General features: G+C 39.9%; 1 protein-coding gene across 2 annotated transcripts in view; it reads left to right on the top strand.

Moving 5' to 3' along the window:
- NTRK3 (neurotrophic receptor tyrosine kinase 3) overlaps nucleotides 1-15,946 on the top strand; it is a 469,793-nt gene extending 453,847 nt beyond the window's left edge. For both annotated transcript variants that reach the window (XM_072617797.1, XM_072617787.1), the window contains 2 exons: nucleotides 12,240-12,398; nucleotides 15,620-15,946. In XM_072617797.1, the coding sequence (XP_072473898.1) occupies nucleotides 12,240-12,398; nucleotides 15,620-15,805 (345 nt within the window). In that variant the 3' untranslated portion in view covers nucleotides 15,806-15,946. The remainder of the gene's footprint in view (nucleotides 1-12,239; nucleotides 12,399-15,619) is intronic.
- Nucleotides 15,947-16,996: the final 1,050 nt, after the last annotated feature.

The raw sequence follows: 16,996 nt of genomic DNA, 5'->3' as shown, positions 1-16,996 counted from the left end.
TGTGTTGTTTGCCAGTATAATTTAAAATATGCAAAATGTCCCATGTCCCTCTTTTTGCTTTTCCAAATTACCTCTGGCATTTTTAGTTGGCAGCTAATGAAACAAAAGCGGGACTTTCCGGCTGATCCTTCTCTCCAGCTAGAATGATTAATTTGTAGTCATTTGGAAGTCACAGATTTTACCTCTAGCTGCAGCCCTACGTGGCTCGGCTGCTTCAGCCTCATGCCCTATGGTAAGAACAGGTAATTGGCAGTGTGCTAATGGTTCATCAGGAACACTGTCATTTTGAGGAAGGGACTGAAGAAGACATATGGGTGGTTCACTTATCATAGAATCATAAGATATGAAAAGGTTTGTTCCTAGGATTCTCCACGTTAAAGATCTATAGGGACAAATAGTTGGAATTCTTCTGTTCCTTTTAAAGTTAACCTCTCTTCCACATACACTTTAAAAAAATTATTTATATTGCTCAGTGCACTCTGTTTACTGTCAAGGAACCTAGGTTTGGATCCTGTCTGTGCTACTTACTTCTAAGACCTTAAACAAACCACTCAGATTATCTGGGTCTCAGTTTAGTTATCTGTAAAATAAAGGGTCTGGACTAAAAACCCTTTTGTGTTATGAAACCCTTTGGCAGTCTGGTGAAACCTCTGAACCCCTTGTCAGGATGTATAAAATAAAATACATAGGATTATGAAAGAATAATTATCATTTTTTTTTAAAGTTCATGAATCCTAGGCTAGATCAGGAATTCTTAACATTTTTGTATTATGGAACGCTTTGGCACTTTCATGAAGCTTATGGATCTCTTCTCAGTTTAATGTTTTTCAATGCACAAAATACTTAGGATTAAAAAAAGTAACTGTACTGTTATAGTTATAAAATATACATATATATGTATATATATATATATATACACACATAAATTTTTTTTTTACAAACATCAGGTTAAGAAATGTTAGACTACGTGATCCCTCCAATGTCTTTTCTATATCTGAGGCCATTAATTCTAGACTTTGGACAGCAGTCAAGAGACCCAAGTCATTTCTGCAACAATATGATCCTGCTGTTCCCAGAGATCAAGGATGACTACTCATGACTCTCAGTGACTAGATCTGTATGTTTTAGTTGAGAGAAATTAAAGAAACTCTAGACTATCCCTTCCTCCAACTTTGAGAGGGGGGCAGGGAGAGGCACAGCGGTGTACCGTTTATCTTTTCACCTAGCAGCCTTTTCTGTGAGGCACCTGCTTTTCGATGAGGCTACCAATTCTACACTTTGGCCTGCAGTCAAGATACCTGAGCTTACTTCTGGTTTAGGGTCATAGGTTTATAGGACCCAGAACTAGAAGGAAACTTTCATCTGATCCATATATATGTGTGATATGTGTGTGTGTGTGTGTATGTACACATATACGTTTGTACATATGCATTTTTATGTAGATGCTTATGTATATATGTATACATATATATGTATTATATGTATGTATGTTGACAACTGTATTTCAATATAATGTCTTCCTTTGTAATTATATTATTTTATATATTTAAAAACATTATTTTAAGATGGCATCCATAGGCTTCACCAGACTGCCAAAGGGGTCTATGACACACAAAAAAATTAAGAACCCCTGATTGAGTGTAACCTCCTATTTTTACAGATGGAAAAACTGAGACATGGAAGGATTAAGTGACTTGCTTAGAGTCACAGAGTTGGTGTAACAGCCAAAATTCAAACCCAGATGTTTTACATTATTCTTGTAGACAATCTAGACTACAGTCCACATGTCTTCCCTTCTTCAGCTTGTTCTCCCCAGTTCTGTTCAAACTGAGAGGAAGCCAAAGAGCATGCAAGGTATGACAGGTAGATATGTTAATGGAAAGAGCACTCACTGACTCCGGAATCAGAGGATCTGGGTTGGAATATTCTGAGAGCATATCAACTTCCAGCATGGTCATCTTGTCGGTTGTCTCTATTGTCTCCAAATTTCATTTCCAGAGATCCCTGATCACTTATGAACAAAGATTTTGGAACCCACTTATACCTCCTTCTGGATTTTCTGTCACCCTGGAGACACTGGGAAAGGGAATGTGGGGAAACTGCCACTGACAAAGAATATTTTCAAACAGTTTGGAAGCAGCCCTTATTATGACAGGTGTCAAGCCTGTGCAGTAATCACTGTCACTCCAGGGAAATAATAATAATACTTTGCACTTATAATGGCACTTTTGATCTTCCCAGTAATTTACAAACATTATCAAATTAGGTATTACCAACTCCTCACTCCAAAATCTACCCTCACCCCAACTAGTCAGTTGGGTGAGGATTATGAATGCTACCAGCTACTTCTAAGCAAGGGCCAAATTTGACTCCCAAAATGGAGATGAAAACAAAACAGTTTTTAAGCAGCTGCTGTGCTCAGAGCACCATCCTAGACATTAGAAAGGTTCAATTTATAGTCTGTTGCAGCTGGGAATAAGACTCAGATCATATTACCTTTAAAACGTGTTACCTATATTCCCTTAGTCAAGTCATCATTTAACCTCTGTAAATCCCAGTTCCCTCATCTATGAAATGAGGAGAGTTAGACTAGATGACCTCAGAGAGCCCTTTCCACTCAAGATCTAGACCCTGTGAAACTATAATTCACAACTGTTAGAAAAAGTTATCCAATCCAACCTCTTTCCTAATCTAGGAATCTATTCTGCAAACCCTATAAAAGAATGGAAAGAGATTCCATCAAAGTGAATGGATCTGGGCTTGAAGTTCAGCTCTTTTACTACCTGTATGATCTTGGAACTACATCTTTCAGATCCTCAGTCTTCTTATCTTTAAAAGGGAGAAGGGGGGCTAGTTAGATGATCTCTGACTCTACATCTTGGGACTATGATTTACACAAAAGTAGTCATTCAACTTCTGCTTTGATTGGTTTCTGCTCCCTCCTCTTCAAGTCAAAGGATCCCATTTTTGGAGAATTCTAATTGTTAGGAAGTTTTCTTCCTTGTGTAGTCTCTTTCAAGCAGGATCCCTATCTGAACTCCTGATAGATTGGGTCTCCAGTGGTGAAGGTAACTACTGCTCTCCCTCAGTGCTCTAAGGGTATTGTTGAGGAGCAGTGGGGTTATCTCTAATGTCATTAACTGAAGACCCCTTTCTGTGTTCTACTTATTTTTGCCCATCAAGTCAGAATTTGTATCTCTTTTACATCATCAATACTTTCCAGTATCATTTCACTAATTCAAATAAATTAACTTCTAAAATGGGATATTTATAGAGAAGATATATTAAGAACAGAATTACAAACCATTCTTCCAAACCGGGATATACTCTCCCCTATCCCATCTGAGTCCTAGAGAGTGAGCTCAGCCTTAAAAGCAGTTGCTACAAGGCATTTGCTCCACAAAATCCACTTCCAAATTCAGCATAGCTGATGGACAGTCACTCTCTTGCTTTTAGGACCTGCTATCTTGGATTTGGTAGTCAAACCACTGCTAGGCTGAGCTCTGGCAGATCTCAGGGTACACTGGTAAACTGTAAACCCTAGAATGAACTCTAGTTCCAGGTCCTCTGTCAGATTCCTCTCCTGATTTTATGACCCTCAAAAAGTCATAGCCTAGTCTGTTCCATCTTTAGTACTCCATAACCCAATCCAGGATACAATAAATATAACACAGAAAGAATGAGCAAAAATGCCGTGTTTAAGTAAAGTCGGGAGAGAGGAGATAGGTAGCTGCCAGCTAGAGTCCTTTGCCATCACTGGTCCTACCTCTCTCAGCAACATGCCCTGGCTTCATGGTAGCACTAGGTGAGAGAGGACCTTCTCCACCTCCCCAATCAACAGCAGCTCATTCTTCTTGCTGAGCACAGAGCTTTCCCTCCTTTTGTTACTCAGCATCTGGTTAAAAAGGGATGAGGTCAGTAGATTAGAAAACAATCATGGAAAGACTATCCTGTAGCGGATTGCCCAATCCTTCTAATCCACCGTCATCAGGCACTTCCAGAAGTTGGCTCACCAAACTCGTGCCAGCTCCTGGGACTGAATCCCTAGTGGCCACTCCTCTCCCCTGCTTTTGTACTACCTGACATTTTCACCCATTTGCTGTTTTTACCATAGTATAGTCAGATTTGTTAAAATTATAATAACTATAACCCATAAGGGAAATAATAAGGATGAAAGGATGTTGTCTGGATATCTGGTAAATAGATTGTTTAAGGCTATCTTTTGAGGGGCAGTTTTCAGTGTCCTGGTCTGCCTTCCCTTGTGCTACCTTGAGCTTCCTATGAGATTGAACATCTAGACATTCTGCTTTTATTTATTTTTTTTTTGCAAAAATAACCCTACCCAAACTCCTTCTGAGCTGATGCTTTATTTGATTTCTTTTTGTTTCACCAGCTGATAACTCTCATTAGCCCCTACTAAGAACAAAACATTTTAGGGGTACAGGTTATCCTTCATTCTGCTTGTAGAAGATCCTTTAAAACATCCCTACTCTACTGAAGCTAAATAACTATGAAGGGGGTTGGGTGCAAGGTACATGCATTTATTAGCCATCTGTGATGTGTCAGGTAAGTAAGAATAATAATAGCTAACATTTATAGAATGCCAACTATGTGCCAGGCATTGTGCTAAGCACTTTACAAATATTATGTTATTTATTCCTTACAAGAGCCCTGTGAAGTGGGTGAGAAAACTGAGGCAGGAAGTGTCTGAGGAAGTATTTTAAGTCAGATTTGAACTCAGATCTGCCTGGTGCCAGGCCCAGTGCTTTATCTCCTTTGCCACCAGCTGCTACGAATCAGAGTGGTCTCTGTTTTGTCATTACCTTGCCGTGTGATCTTTGGCAAATCATGTTACTTCTCATGTCTCAGCTTCCCTGACTACAAAATGGGAATGAGAATGCCTCTAATATTTGGCTCTCAAAGTTTAAGAGAAAGCATATTTATTGAAAACTTCAAAATGCCATATAAATCTGAGATTATTCATTTAAGAAAATCTGTGATTTATGCTTAGAGGAGAATATACATTTTCTCTCCCTACACATCCTATCCTCATGACTTTTTGTATTTTGGAAAGGGATAGAAATTGGATCAATGATTTTGTTATTATTGTGAAGAAACTAGCAATATAGGTCAGCACTTCCTCTCTAATTTATAGTTCTAAAGAGTTGCCTATAGCACTGAGTAGTTAAATGATTTACCCAGGGTCACCTGACCAGTATGTATCAGAATCAGTACTTGAACACAGGTCTTCCTAGCCATCATCCTATAAAGAAGGGTCCAGCCATTCCCACCAACTGTCAACCAACTGCCACACTAAAGCAGCCTGACATTAAGCATCAAGATGCTCTAAGGGAGTGAAAGGAGGCAACGCATCCCAGGCAAGTCAAACCACCATCATAACACCTTGATCACCATGCCCCCTCATGCCTTAGACTCTAAGCCTGAGAATCTTGGAGATATCAGTGCCACCCAATTCACCATACCTACTTCTAGCCCAGTGCCCATAGCCATTATTGAAGGGAGAAATCATTGTGGAGAGTAGATCCACCTTTCTCACTACCAGCAACTGACCAACCATAAACAATAGGCAAATAAGCATAGGAGTTCTGGAAGTGGCAGCAACCCTCCAGACCACCAGAACTAATTCCAGTTTAGCACTTATGGCCCATTCTCTAAGGAAGCAATTCCTATGGAGAAGTGTCCAATCATCCTCAGCACTTGTCACTTAACTGCCATATACTGGGCAGGTATAGACACCATAGCTGAAGCAGCAGGTCACCCAGAAGGAGAAATGGAAGGCAGTGCCACAAAAGTCAGACCACTACAATCTCCTTTCTTCAGATCTTGATGGAGATGGCCTAGGACCCTGAACTCCAAAGCCTTGGAAATAGCACTACCTCTAGCCTAGTGCACTCAGATATCATCCTGGGAAGCAGCCTCTCAAGAGATGAAGTCTGACAACTGATTCTGAAGGTGCTACACCCATAGTTTCTAAAGACTCTGCAAGAAATGTTCTTGGTACCAAACTCTTTTGCACCACCAAATGATTTGACTTTAGAAACTGACATCATTTTATCAGTGGCAATGACATTAAATGAGAAATATGAATATCTGCTTTCTTACTGTGTCATGGGACTTTTCCATTTGACTTAGGGCTGAAACCTTCCATATGTGCTGTTTCCTCCTTTAAAGCATGAGCTTCTTTGAAAGCAGGGACCAATCTTGCTTTTCTATGTATATTGTCTGTGCTTTGCACATAGTAAGTGCTTAATAGACGCTTTATTCATCCATTCATTTAATACAAATTTAACACATAATAATACCTAAAATGTATATCATATTAAATTTTGCAAAGCTCTTTATATATTATTTGACCCTCACTACAACCTTAACAAGTAGATGCTATCATGTCAGTTTTACAGATGAGGAAATAAGATGAGAAAGTGCAATAAATGGCCAGGGTCGCAGAGCTAAGACATGCATGAGGTAGAGTTTGAACCTTAATCCTAGACCAGTACCCTAGGAAAGTCCTGCATGCTGCCTCTCTCTTTGGAAAAATGCTCTTAAATACGCTGTGCCTCCTTTTGTGAAGGCTAACTTCTTTCTTAAAAATACCTTATTTTTAGCAAATTCAACTGTCATCTAACTTAACTACACCAATTTCTGAGGCAGAGGAGGGTATACCTTTGGCTTTATTTTGGGTGTGAATTTTCTCACCTACCTCAATTGCCTGTATTCACCTACTTAGGAGACCCTAGATGTTCAGTCAGTTGAGTGTAGTATGGATCATGAATCTGGACTCATTTCAGGGTTAGATTTTCTAGTTCTGCTCCATGAAATGAACTCTTTATTGGCATCTCTAAACTTTGTGATTTCCTATAATCCCCTCCCCCCCATTTTGGTGTAGGCTGAAGACCACAAAAATCCAGGTTTATCAACACAAAGTGATTCATTCCATTCTTGGACTTGCAGAGAGTTCTCTTTATAAAGACAGTCCTTGGGGTGGTAAGGAGTATTGGATGTCTTACAAGGAGAACTGATGTTTAGGCAAGACCTGGAGAAAACAAAGAAAGAAGTGGTGACTGGGGAGTGTGTTGCCGGGGGCTTCAATCTGAGAACTCCTGCTCCAAGCACATCCTCTCTGTAGGTAAGAGTTGGGTGGAATTATAATAGGCCTTTTATCCTCCAGTCTCACACTGCTAAGCAGCTCGTCTCTTAGACACATTGTATTTTTTTGAAGGCTCCAAGGGTTTTTCCTAAACCTAAGGCAAGAATTTCATCCTGTGTTATTCTGTAAAGGTTCCATTAAATAGATGCCTTTTGAGTGTCTTCCTACAAAGTCCTTTCCCAGGAAAGTAATACTATAATCATACCTTTGTGAATTCTTCAGTACCTTTTTAAAGAATTCAAAGTACTTTCCAAATAGGAGTTACAAATCCTTTCATTGTTTCTCCAGCCAGGAAGCCACCTGGAAGCCATCTTCCCACTGGCATTTAAGTAGGGAGGGAGTAGGAAAGAAAAGGAGGCATCTGGGTCTGAAGTAGTCTGAAGCTTGGTTTCAGGACAAGGAAATCTGTTTTCTTATATGTGAGCATGCTAAGTTTTTGTCTTGGCAGAACACACATGAAGAGTTAGTAGAGGACCAGCAAGTAGAACTTGGTCTTTCTCTTTTTTTACAGTCATGGGTGTGTGGGGATATAAAGGAAAGTGGCATCAGAGCTGAGGATCCCTCACAGGGCAATGGACAGGAACATAGTGGGCTTGGGTAAGCATTACAAAATGGAATGACTCAGGAGAGGTGTGTAAAGGATGTCACTGGAGATATATTTGACCTGAAAAAAAAAGATGGGTAGATCGTGTGTCAAAAATAAAGGACTGGCACATCCTGTATTTTCTACTGGTAATCAAAAAAATCAAAAATCAAAGGAATGATAAGAAGGTCCCTAGAGGGAGTTTGACAGAAGGGCGTGGTCAAAAGTTGTGCAGGATGGGCAGACATGGATGGGTTGTTATCTTCTTTTTTCTTTTTTCAGAAAGTACCCAACTAGATTTCGAAGCTGTTTTCAAAGCTGCTTCAATGGACCATTTGAATCTATACATATCTTTGATCAAGGAAATCGAAGGGAGAGAGAGAGAGACTAGGCAGGAGTATATCAAAAGTATCTTAGAAAGGTATTTGTCAAGCTGTTTCCTCAATGTTCCCAGAAGATTCCAAAGCATCTATGTAACTGAGATGAATCAATTGGTATGTGGTGTATGTAGACATATAACTATGTTCACACTCTAATAAGCTCATCATTCTGTGTCTATGAACTATGCTCTGTATATATGACATTTCAAAGCCCTCTATAGAACATGTGCTACCATCATTTTGTTATCTACAGCTGTAACTGTTGTGGCTGCTGCTGGTGTCTCTTTCAGTGTGAGCTACCCTTTTATTGCTGGAGCCCAGCTGGTACTCCCATCTGATAATATAGAGTAGAATAGAGGAGGCAGATCTCACTGGGACAGATGGGAAATCAGGAGTCTTTCCAAGAGATGAAGAAAGCTCATGCTAGCATAAAAAAAGAAAGAAAGAAAGAAAAAGAAAAACTTGGAAGGTATCCATTGTGCTGTGAGATCCAACCAATAAACTTTAACATTGAATAAATAAAAAATGGCACTTACCTAGCTATCTATGTAAAAGTTTCTTGATTAAAACACTTTGCTATCAGGCCACATTTTAAAACCTAGTTGCTTGGGTTTTACAACTCCCCAGAAGATCAGGACTTTCTTATCCATTTAAAGTTTCTGTATTTAAAATGAACAGATTTAATATATCCAGGGGAGGTCTCTCCCATGGCTCAGTGACTGATCCACTTGTGCAAACTTAAATTAATGTCCAGTCTCCCTGGGACTCAGTTTCTTTCTCTGTAGAATGGCCATTTTGATAAATTTTGAGAAAATCATCTCTGTGAGATCTTTTGCACTCTTTAGAGAGAACTGGGGTTTTCCTTGTTTTGGGGCTGGAAATTATAGCTCTCCCATTGTTTGTTCTCCTTTTGATTCCACCAGGCCCAATTTGTTTTAATGATTTCCTTTCCTGTGTAATTGGATGCAATGATTAGACAACCCTTGGTAGCACACAGTGGAGTTTCCCTTTAAACCTGGGCAATTGGCCCACTCTGACACCAAGGAGTCGAATCAATCAGTTAAAATAAGTGGAGGGGAGATACAGGTCCTTGCTCTCGGCAGGATGGCAGTAGAACGCAAAAGCAGGCCTGCTGAGGGGTTTTGAAAGCAGGTTCATCAGAGAAAGCGAGGGAAGATATTTACAATATAGGACATTTTGCTCACACTGAGAGAGTCACAGTGCTTTAAGCATCTGCTATTTGGCACATGGTGATTGGCTGTTCCCCTCAGCTGGTATTCAGGCAAAGAAAGACAGGACAGGGAGAGAGGGGACTGTGGTACTCCACTGGCGGAAGAACATTTCTGAAGTTTGTCCAGTCCCTTGTGGTTAAAAGTTGCTTCTGGGAGATGACTCCTTCCATCTTACCTGCCTTTCCCCTGGAGAGCGATATACATTTTCAAAGCCTTTTACAGTAGATAAAATGTTTGCTTCACAACAACCTACCAGGTGATTATTCTTATTTTACAGATAAGGACACAGAGGAAACAAGTAGTTATGGATAGTTATGGAGTTTTCCCCAGTACCACATGGTGGTGCAAACACTAGAAGGCTGGTCTTTGGATTTCATTTGTATTTCAAGAACCACGCTCTTTCCTTTATAGCATATTCTTTTCCTTTCTCATGAGGAAACTAAAGATGCTACTCAGGAGGAAGGCTTGACAGAAAGAAAATAGTCACAGAAATTCACTCTGCACTAGACATGGTTCCAAATGTTTCTGACTCTCCAAGCACGTACACTGGATAAGTTCCTTTTTGCCCTATAAAACATGCAACTAACTCTACACCTTCTTCTATCTCTGTTAGAAAGAAATCTGTTTTATATTAAACTCCAGCAGAATATAAACTCCTTGAGGGTAGGGATTATTGTTTCTGTTTCTTTAGGCAGATTTCCTGACCCCAGCAAGCACTGAATAACAGTCTGTTACATTGAACATGGTGTCATTGTACAGAGAGCTTCCTCTCCCAATTACTCTGCCCCACCCGCAAACCAATTTCCCATGGCCAAAATCTTTTTCTACATAAATTTCTTCTGCTTTCATCTCCAGTTTTTCTTAGATTAGAATCTGAGGATTTTAGATCTGAAGGGAACCTGTGAGGTTATCTCATCTTACATTTTCATTTTACAGTTGAGAAAAATGAACAATTTGTCAAAAGTCACATGGGTAGTTAATAGCAGAGCTAGGGTGAGTACTCAGGTTTCCTGACTGCTAGAGAGCTAGGAAGTATAGTGGATAGAGCTCTGGGCCAGGAGACTTGAAGACCAGAGTTCAAAGCCAGCTTCATATACCTGCTAGCTAACCTTTTTGGCTCACAGGCCATTGTTTGCCAACCTCTGATCAGAGTTCTTATGTCTGCCAGAATAATTAATTTTTGCATTATTAATATTGTAGTATAAATCATCCTTCTAGTTCTCATGATTTCAATCTGCTTCATTTTATACAATGTCTTCTCATGTCTTTTGGAAGCCATCTTTTTTCCTTGTTTCTTACAGCACGTTAGCGTTCCATTATATTCCTATTCTATGACTGAATACACTGTAGTATATATAGCCTAGAATTATTGGTCTTTATATGGAATAGAAATCAGGGGTCAACTAGTTCAAATCCCCTCAATTTATACATAAGGAAATTGAAGCCCTGAGAAACCTTATCAAAGATGATCCTGATGGGTAAGGGGCAGTTAGGATTCAAGTCCAGCTTTTCTGATGCCCAAGTCAATGTTCTTTCACTTTTATCAATGCTGTCACAGTGGTCATTGGTAACAATGGATTGGATATTTGGGCCAATCTGTTCATAATTTCATCTATGAGTCCCTTCTTAACTCCTATTAAGTAGATGTCCAAGGTCCTGGTAATTTATTTCACCAAGATGATCAGTTTAATTTGTAATGTATCCCATGTGTTTACTGCTTTATGTTAATCCAATGCTTCTAATTTGTTTGGCAACAGGACTTCCTCTGTTCTTTTCCTTCTGTTAAATATATGCAAATAATTAATTACATCTATGCTGTCTTCTTTGTTGACCTTTCCAAACATACCTCTTTCTCTTTTTTCAATTTTTATTACTGTTGTTTTCACCTCACGTTCATTTCCAAATATATTTATCCCATTTCCCTACCCAGAGAACCATCTCTTATTACAAAGAGTGAAAGAGAAAAAAGAATTCAACAAAACCTACCATTATTTCAGCCAGGTCTGACAGTGAACGCCGTGTTTGCCCACCTACCATTCCCACAGCTCTGCAAAGAAAAGGGTTGTGTTTTCTCATCTCTTTTTCAAGGTCAAGCCTAGTCATTATAATGATTATATAGCTCAGCATACCTTTTTCCATTGAATTAATCAAGGGGGCACACTGACTATGAATTTCATGTATTTAAGAAACCACTTATTAATGCTTTTGTAGTCTTATGAATGTTTTCTTCCCATTCTTATTTGGTCCGTCAAAATACTTGTATGCCTTTTGTGGTTTTCCTTGTTGTTCCTTATACCCCAGTCCATTCAGACTTTGTGAATATGATATAAAAATACTTTTTTTTAAAGATTAGATTTATAATACCTGGTGTCTAGATACAGAACCAATGAATATAAGCTACCATATTTTAGCACCCTGAGTTGATAGTATACCAGTTCCCTTTGCCCCAGATTCTGAGTCTTTGCTACTATTGAGGCCCAATCCAATGATTTTACAGTACTCTACAAAAGGCATCTTCCAAAAAAGCGCGTCCTCTAAACTTTCTTCCCAAATCTCTTCACAGTCTTCATGACACACTGAATTCTTTATCTTCCACTCATTTTCCTGATTTGTGATTTTCCTGGTCTAAATGTTAGAGAGGGTTGTGTCTCCATGTCTACTTTGACCATTATGCATTGATGCTGGCAACATTTTAGATTTTAGATAGCAATGCATCCATAAACCTTGTGTTATAAGTTGGATACAGCAATGACCTTCTTGGGATCATGAGTAAATTAAGTGATCTTATGGGTGGAATATGTGTAGAAATAACAATCCAGAAAGAAACCTAGTCATTTGATTACACATTGTGAATTTCTGTCTCTCCTTCCTTATAGGTGGGAGGCCACACCATGCTACCTATTCGCTGGATGCCTCCAGAAAGCATCATGTACAGGAAGTTTACTACAGAGAGTGATGTCTGGAGCTTTGGGGTGATCCTCTGGGAGATCTTCACCTATGGCAAACAGCCTTGGTTTCAGCTCTCAAACACAGAGGTACTAGTTTAAATTCATGTTTAAGGATTATTGGGGAGGAGGAAAGGGAAAAGGTGAGTTTGAGCCAGGGTTTGGGTATGAAGAACTAAGAGACATTAGAAAACTGAAGGGATACTGTGCATCTTGAGATAATGTACTCAGGAGTTCAATTGGGGTGGGTGGAGTAGAAGTGAAAGTCATCAACAAAATAAGACCAAAATAAAACTAAAGGATGGATGTGAGGGGAAATAGACAGAGTATAGAGTTGTGGTTGCAGGGGCTTTGTAGAATACACTGTTCAATAAATGAGAGAAGATGCAAGGGGACCCATAATCTCATTCTTTATCCTCTAAAGGTCAGTTTAGAGCCTATCCAGATGAGCCTAGATATTTAGTAAAGCTTTGAAAGACCCAAGGGGTTCTAGCTTTCCTTATCCAGAAGATCTACAGGAGGTTTGGGATATTTTATGGGCTGTTGTGAAGCCCAATTAAGGATTCATCTTCATCCTAGGGCAGGGCTTCTTAACCTGGGGTCCATGAACCTATATTTATTTATGAATATATTTCAATATAATTAATTACCTTTCTAGTGCTATTTATTTTTATTTTATGTATTTAAAGACACTATTTTAAGAAGCAGTCCATAGGCCTATGCAGGCTGCCGAAGGGGACCATGACATAAAAAAAAAGTTAAGAACTCTTACTCTAGGGCATGCTTAAGAAGCTAGTTGGACACCATCCCAGACTCCTCCAACAGTAGATCCAATCCCATGGAAGTAACCCTAGAGTCAAGCTAGCCTGCTGAGTCTTTCACACTGAAAACAGACTAGGTCCAGGACAGACCTTTAAGGACAGCTACTGACTGGATCCTTAAACTGGATTGGTTAGGATATGACCCCCTCAATCCAGAACTCTACTGGCTGCCAGGATGGTTGTGTGACTTTTCATCTGTTCAGTCTTTTGTCTGTAGGACATCCACAAGAAAGGAGAGTAGAGGTACACTTTTACTCAAATTCTCCTGAAATTTCAGAAGTATTCCTTTTTTTTTCTGGAAACTGTGTTTGCTCTCTTTCCTTTAGGTACCCTGACTGCTTAATTAAGTGAGTTTCAAAGAAGAAAACCAAGATGTTTCTTTAAATCTCTGATATCTCACCATTCACAAGCTCAGTGGGGTTTTTCTTTGTTTCCCAAAGTAGCACAAAACATTTTTAGAGACTTCAAAAAAAAAAAATGAAAGAATTGTTGGCAGAAGTTCTTTATTATGGTGGTTTTTTGAATTATTACTGTATCCTGGGAAAGAAAACACACACATCCTCTCTCTCTCTCTGTCTCTCTCTCTGTCTCTCTCTCTGTCTCTCTCTCTGTCCCTCTCTCTGTCCCTCTCTGTTTCTGTCTCTGTCTCTGTCTCTCTCACATAAACGCACACACACACTCACACACACACACTTTTTACAGCTTTTGTGTGTGGAATATTTAGTGCCAAAGTCCTTGGCCTGTGGGTCTTAGAGTCTTTTTTTTGGCACAGAATTCTCCTTGTTATCAAAATGTTAACAGGAAGAAAGGCAGCTCAGGAGAACCACAGGAACCCAGGAACAATCTACTCGCTTCCCTTCCTCCTTTCTCAGCTTGAGGGCATGAACTGGGCCACTTTTTATCTCTAAGTTTCTACAGCTTTGCACAAACAATATGGGTTGACTTTAAATGAAATAGCTTGCAAACATTTGGTATTGAAGCCAATGCTCTATCCTTCACCTCCCCTTCCCATCCATATCTGGTTGAATGTCCATTGGCTATGTGTACTTCCAGAATCTTCAGAGAAGGAATCAAATACCCTATAGTTAGTTTACCCTCATGGAATGACCAAATGGAATAGTCCCACACTGGAGGGGAAAACTAAATGTTTTTCTTGGCATTGGTGGTCTGAGCTAGCTAAGGATGAAGATTCATGGTGGTGCAGCTAGTTAGGGGGTCCAATAGACATTGTGGGACAGCTGTAAAAAACACAGCTGTGGATCAAACAGGTTTGTCAAGTTATGAGCCAAGAAGGATATCCCAGGCTAACGGATGAATACGGGCATTGATGTAGGTGGAATTTTCTGAATGGTTATGGTTACTTGAAACTTATATGCATGCATACTGGTATCTGCATGTGTGTACAAACACACACACACACACACACACACACACACACACACACACACGATGGCTATACTAGACACCATGAGGGAAATGGTTTAAAAAAAAAGAGATACCTTGACTTCAAGGATGGGAGACAGGGTTTGTACAAAAGATGCAAGGTATAAAAATGGAAAGAACAGAGATCTACAGCCAAACATCAGCACAGATGTGTTCTTATGCCAACTCTACATCTGCACAGGAGGAAAGAGAATGACTCAGTTATAGGAGTGGGTCACACAATAATTGGAGCTAGGTAACCAATCTGGACAAGTTCATAGAGGAAATGTGAGCCCTGGAAAAATGCTGAAGAGGAGAAGGGAGATGGTTTGATGTAGGTTGGGTAATTAAAATATTTGAGTGACTCCAGGGTGAGTGCAAATGATGTGTTTATGAGTTTAAGCAAAAAGATGTGCCCTGGTAGACCATAATTAGGGTCAAGTGTGAACTAAGGGTGGTATGAAAAGGGCAGCCAATTGAGAAAAGCTTTAATTGGAGGTCAATGGTATTTGGAAGTTGCTCCTGGTATGGAAGAAGTTGGATGACATGGTTAAATGATCCTTATGGAAAAGATATCGTAGTAAATGTGATCATCAGAGTCTTTCAAGGCAAGAGAAGAAGAGGCATACCAGAGAAAGCAAAGGCCTTATAAGTAAAGTGAGTATGGGGGTGGGGGCTCAAACATGCAGTAGGCACAGGAAGAAATAGGAAAGTAGTATGGTGTAGCGAAGTGAGTAACGGAGAGCTAAGCAAACTGGCTGGGCAGGTACCAGGCATGAGTGTTCATAAGGAGAGACTGTGGACAAACTTCACATGGACAAGCTTGGCATTTCCTCCATCTCATTCTTGGCATGTGTCATTGATAAAATAGCAGAAAAATCAATGCCTCTCAATGCAAACCAGAAGCAAAGCAGAGCCTCTAACCACATTGTCTCTTTTTGCTATTGGAGTTTTCCATTTAAGCATTTTCTTTTTATGGTCCTAGGTATGGAAGAAAGGTACGAGTCTTTGGAATGTGGTATAGTGAATTTCCTTCTTCCTTTATCTTATTGTTTTTTTCTCTTTTAGGTTATTGAATGCATTACCCAAGGTCGTGTCTTGGAGAGGCCCCGGGTCTGTCCCAAGGAGGTCTATGACATCATGTTGGGATGTTGGCAGAGGGAACCCCAGCAGAGGCTCAATATCAAGGAAATCTACAAAATTCTTCATGCTCTGGGGAAGGCCACCCCAATTTACCTGGACATCCTTGGCTAGTCGTCAAAAATTCCTTCTTTTTCCATGCCCTACTTCTTTCCTACTGCTCTATTTCCCATTTCTTTCCTCCCTGACTGAAGCAAACATCTTCATATAAACTCAAGTGCCTGCTACACATACAACACTGAAAAAAATCAAAAACCTGACAACCTGTAAGGCAGTTTGGCATATATACATATATATGTATATATATATATATATATGTATACATGTATATGCAGAGATACCTTCCACACCAATACAGAGAGAAGCTGCTGTTACAGAAAGTTATAACTTCAACAACAGAAACATAGAAAACCTTAAAAGTATTAAAAATAATGGAAAATCCTTTAACTAAAGCTATGACCCCAGCAACTGGCCCCTGCTGTGTATGCTTCTTCTGCTCTAGCTGTACAGAGCTGAAGACCCTTGACAATGCAGAGAGACAATCTTCTTGTTGGAATGGGAAGAGCTGAGGTGGGGTGAGAGTGCTGCTGCTCATGTATGATATGCACTGAAGCTCTGAATAGGGTCCTGGGGTAGATGGCTCCTCCCAGGAAAGAGAACTACACCAGAGCACTGTTCTCTGGGAACTTATCCTGTTTCTACCCTAATCCTCTAAACTCTATCTCCATCCCACTTTCCACTCCAATGTTAGCCCATCCTTTTCTCTTTTCCCATTTCAGGACAGTTTTCTAATTTACTGATTCTTAAACATAGACTTGATGTTTTGGGGACATCCCTACCGGTAAACAAGTTAAAAAAAAAAACAGCAGAACACAAAATCGCGGCAGCAGCCCGAGAGACTTTGGTGTTGGCTGGCTCAAGTTCTTTGCCTGACTTGAAAGGGGGTTTATCATCTGTCCTCTTAAGGATTCCCTCGCCTTAAAGAACCATGGGAAAAGACCTGTCTACCCTCCCACCCAAAAAACAAACAAACAAAAAACCCTGGAAATGCCATTGCTCACCCATCCCTTATGACGAACAGCTTTCACTTGCTATCCTTTATGTTGAGGTCATTGGAGAGATGGTTGGGGCGGAGATGACAAGCTCCTCCATATTGTCCCATTTATGTGGGTCTAACAAGCTGTGGTTTTCAATCAGAACAACCCTTAATTCCTTGTAGCAGCCAGGTATATCTCCTTAGGAATCTCTCTTTACTGGGTCTCTTCCCCTTTTCATTCTACTCTTTCCTGATCCCCACCCCCCCCC

Source organism: Notamacropus eugenii, chromosome 1 (assembly GCF_028372415.1).
Source record: "Notamacropus eugenii isolate mMacEug1 chromosome 1, mMacEug1.pri_v2, whole genome shotgun sequence".
Taxonomy (NCBI): Eukaryota; Metazoa; Chordata; class Mammalia; order Diprotodontia; family Macropodidae; genus Notamacropus; species Notamacropus eugenii.
This window is presented reverse-complemented; position numbering and strand designations above follow the sequence as displayed.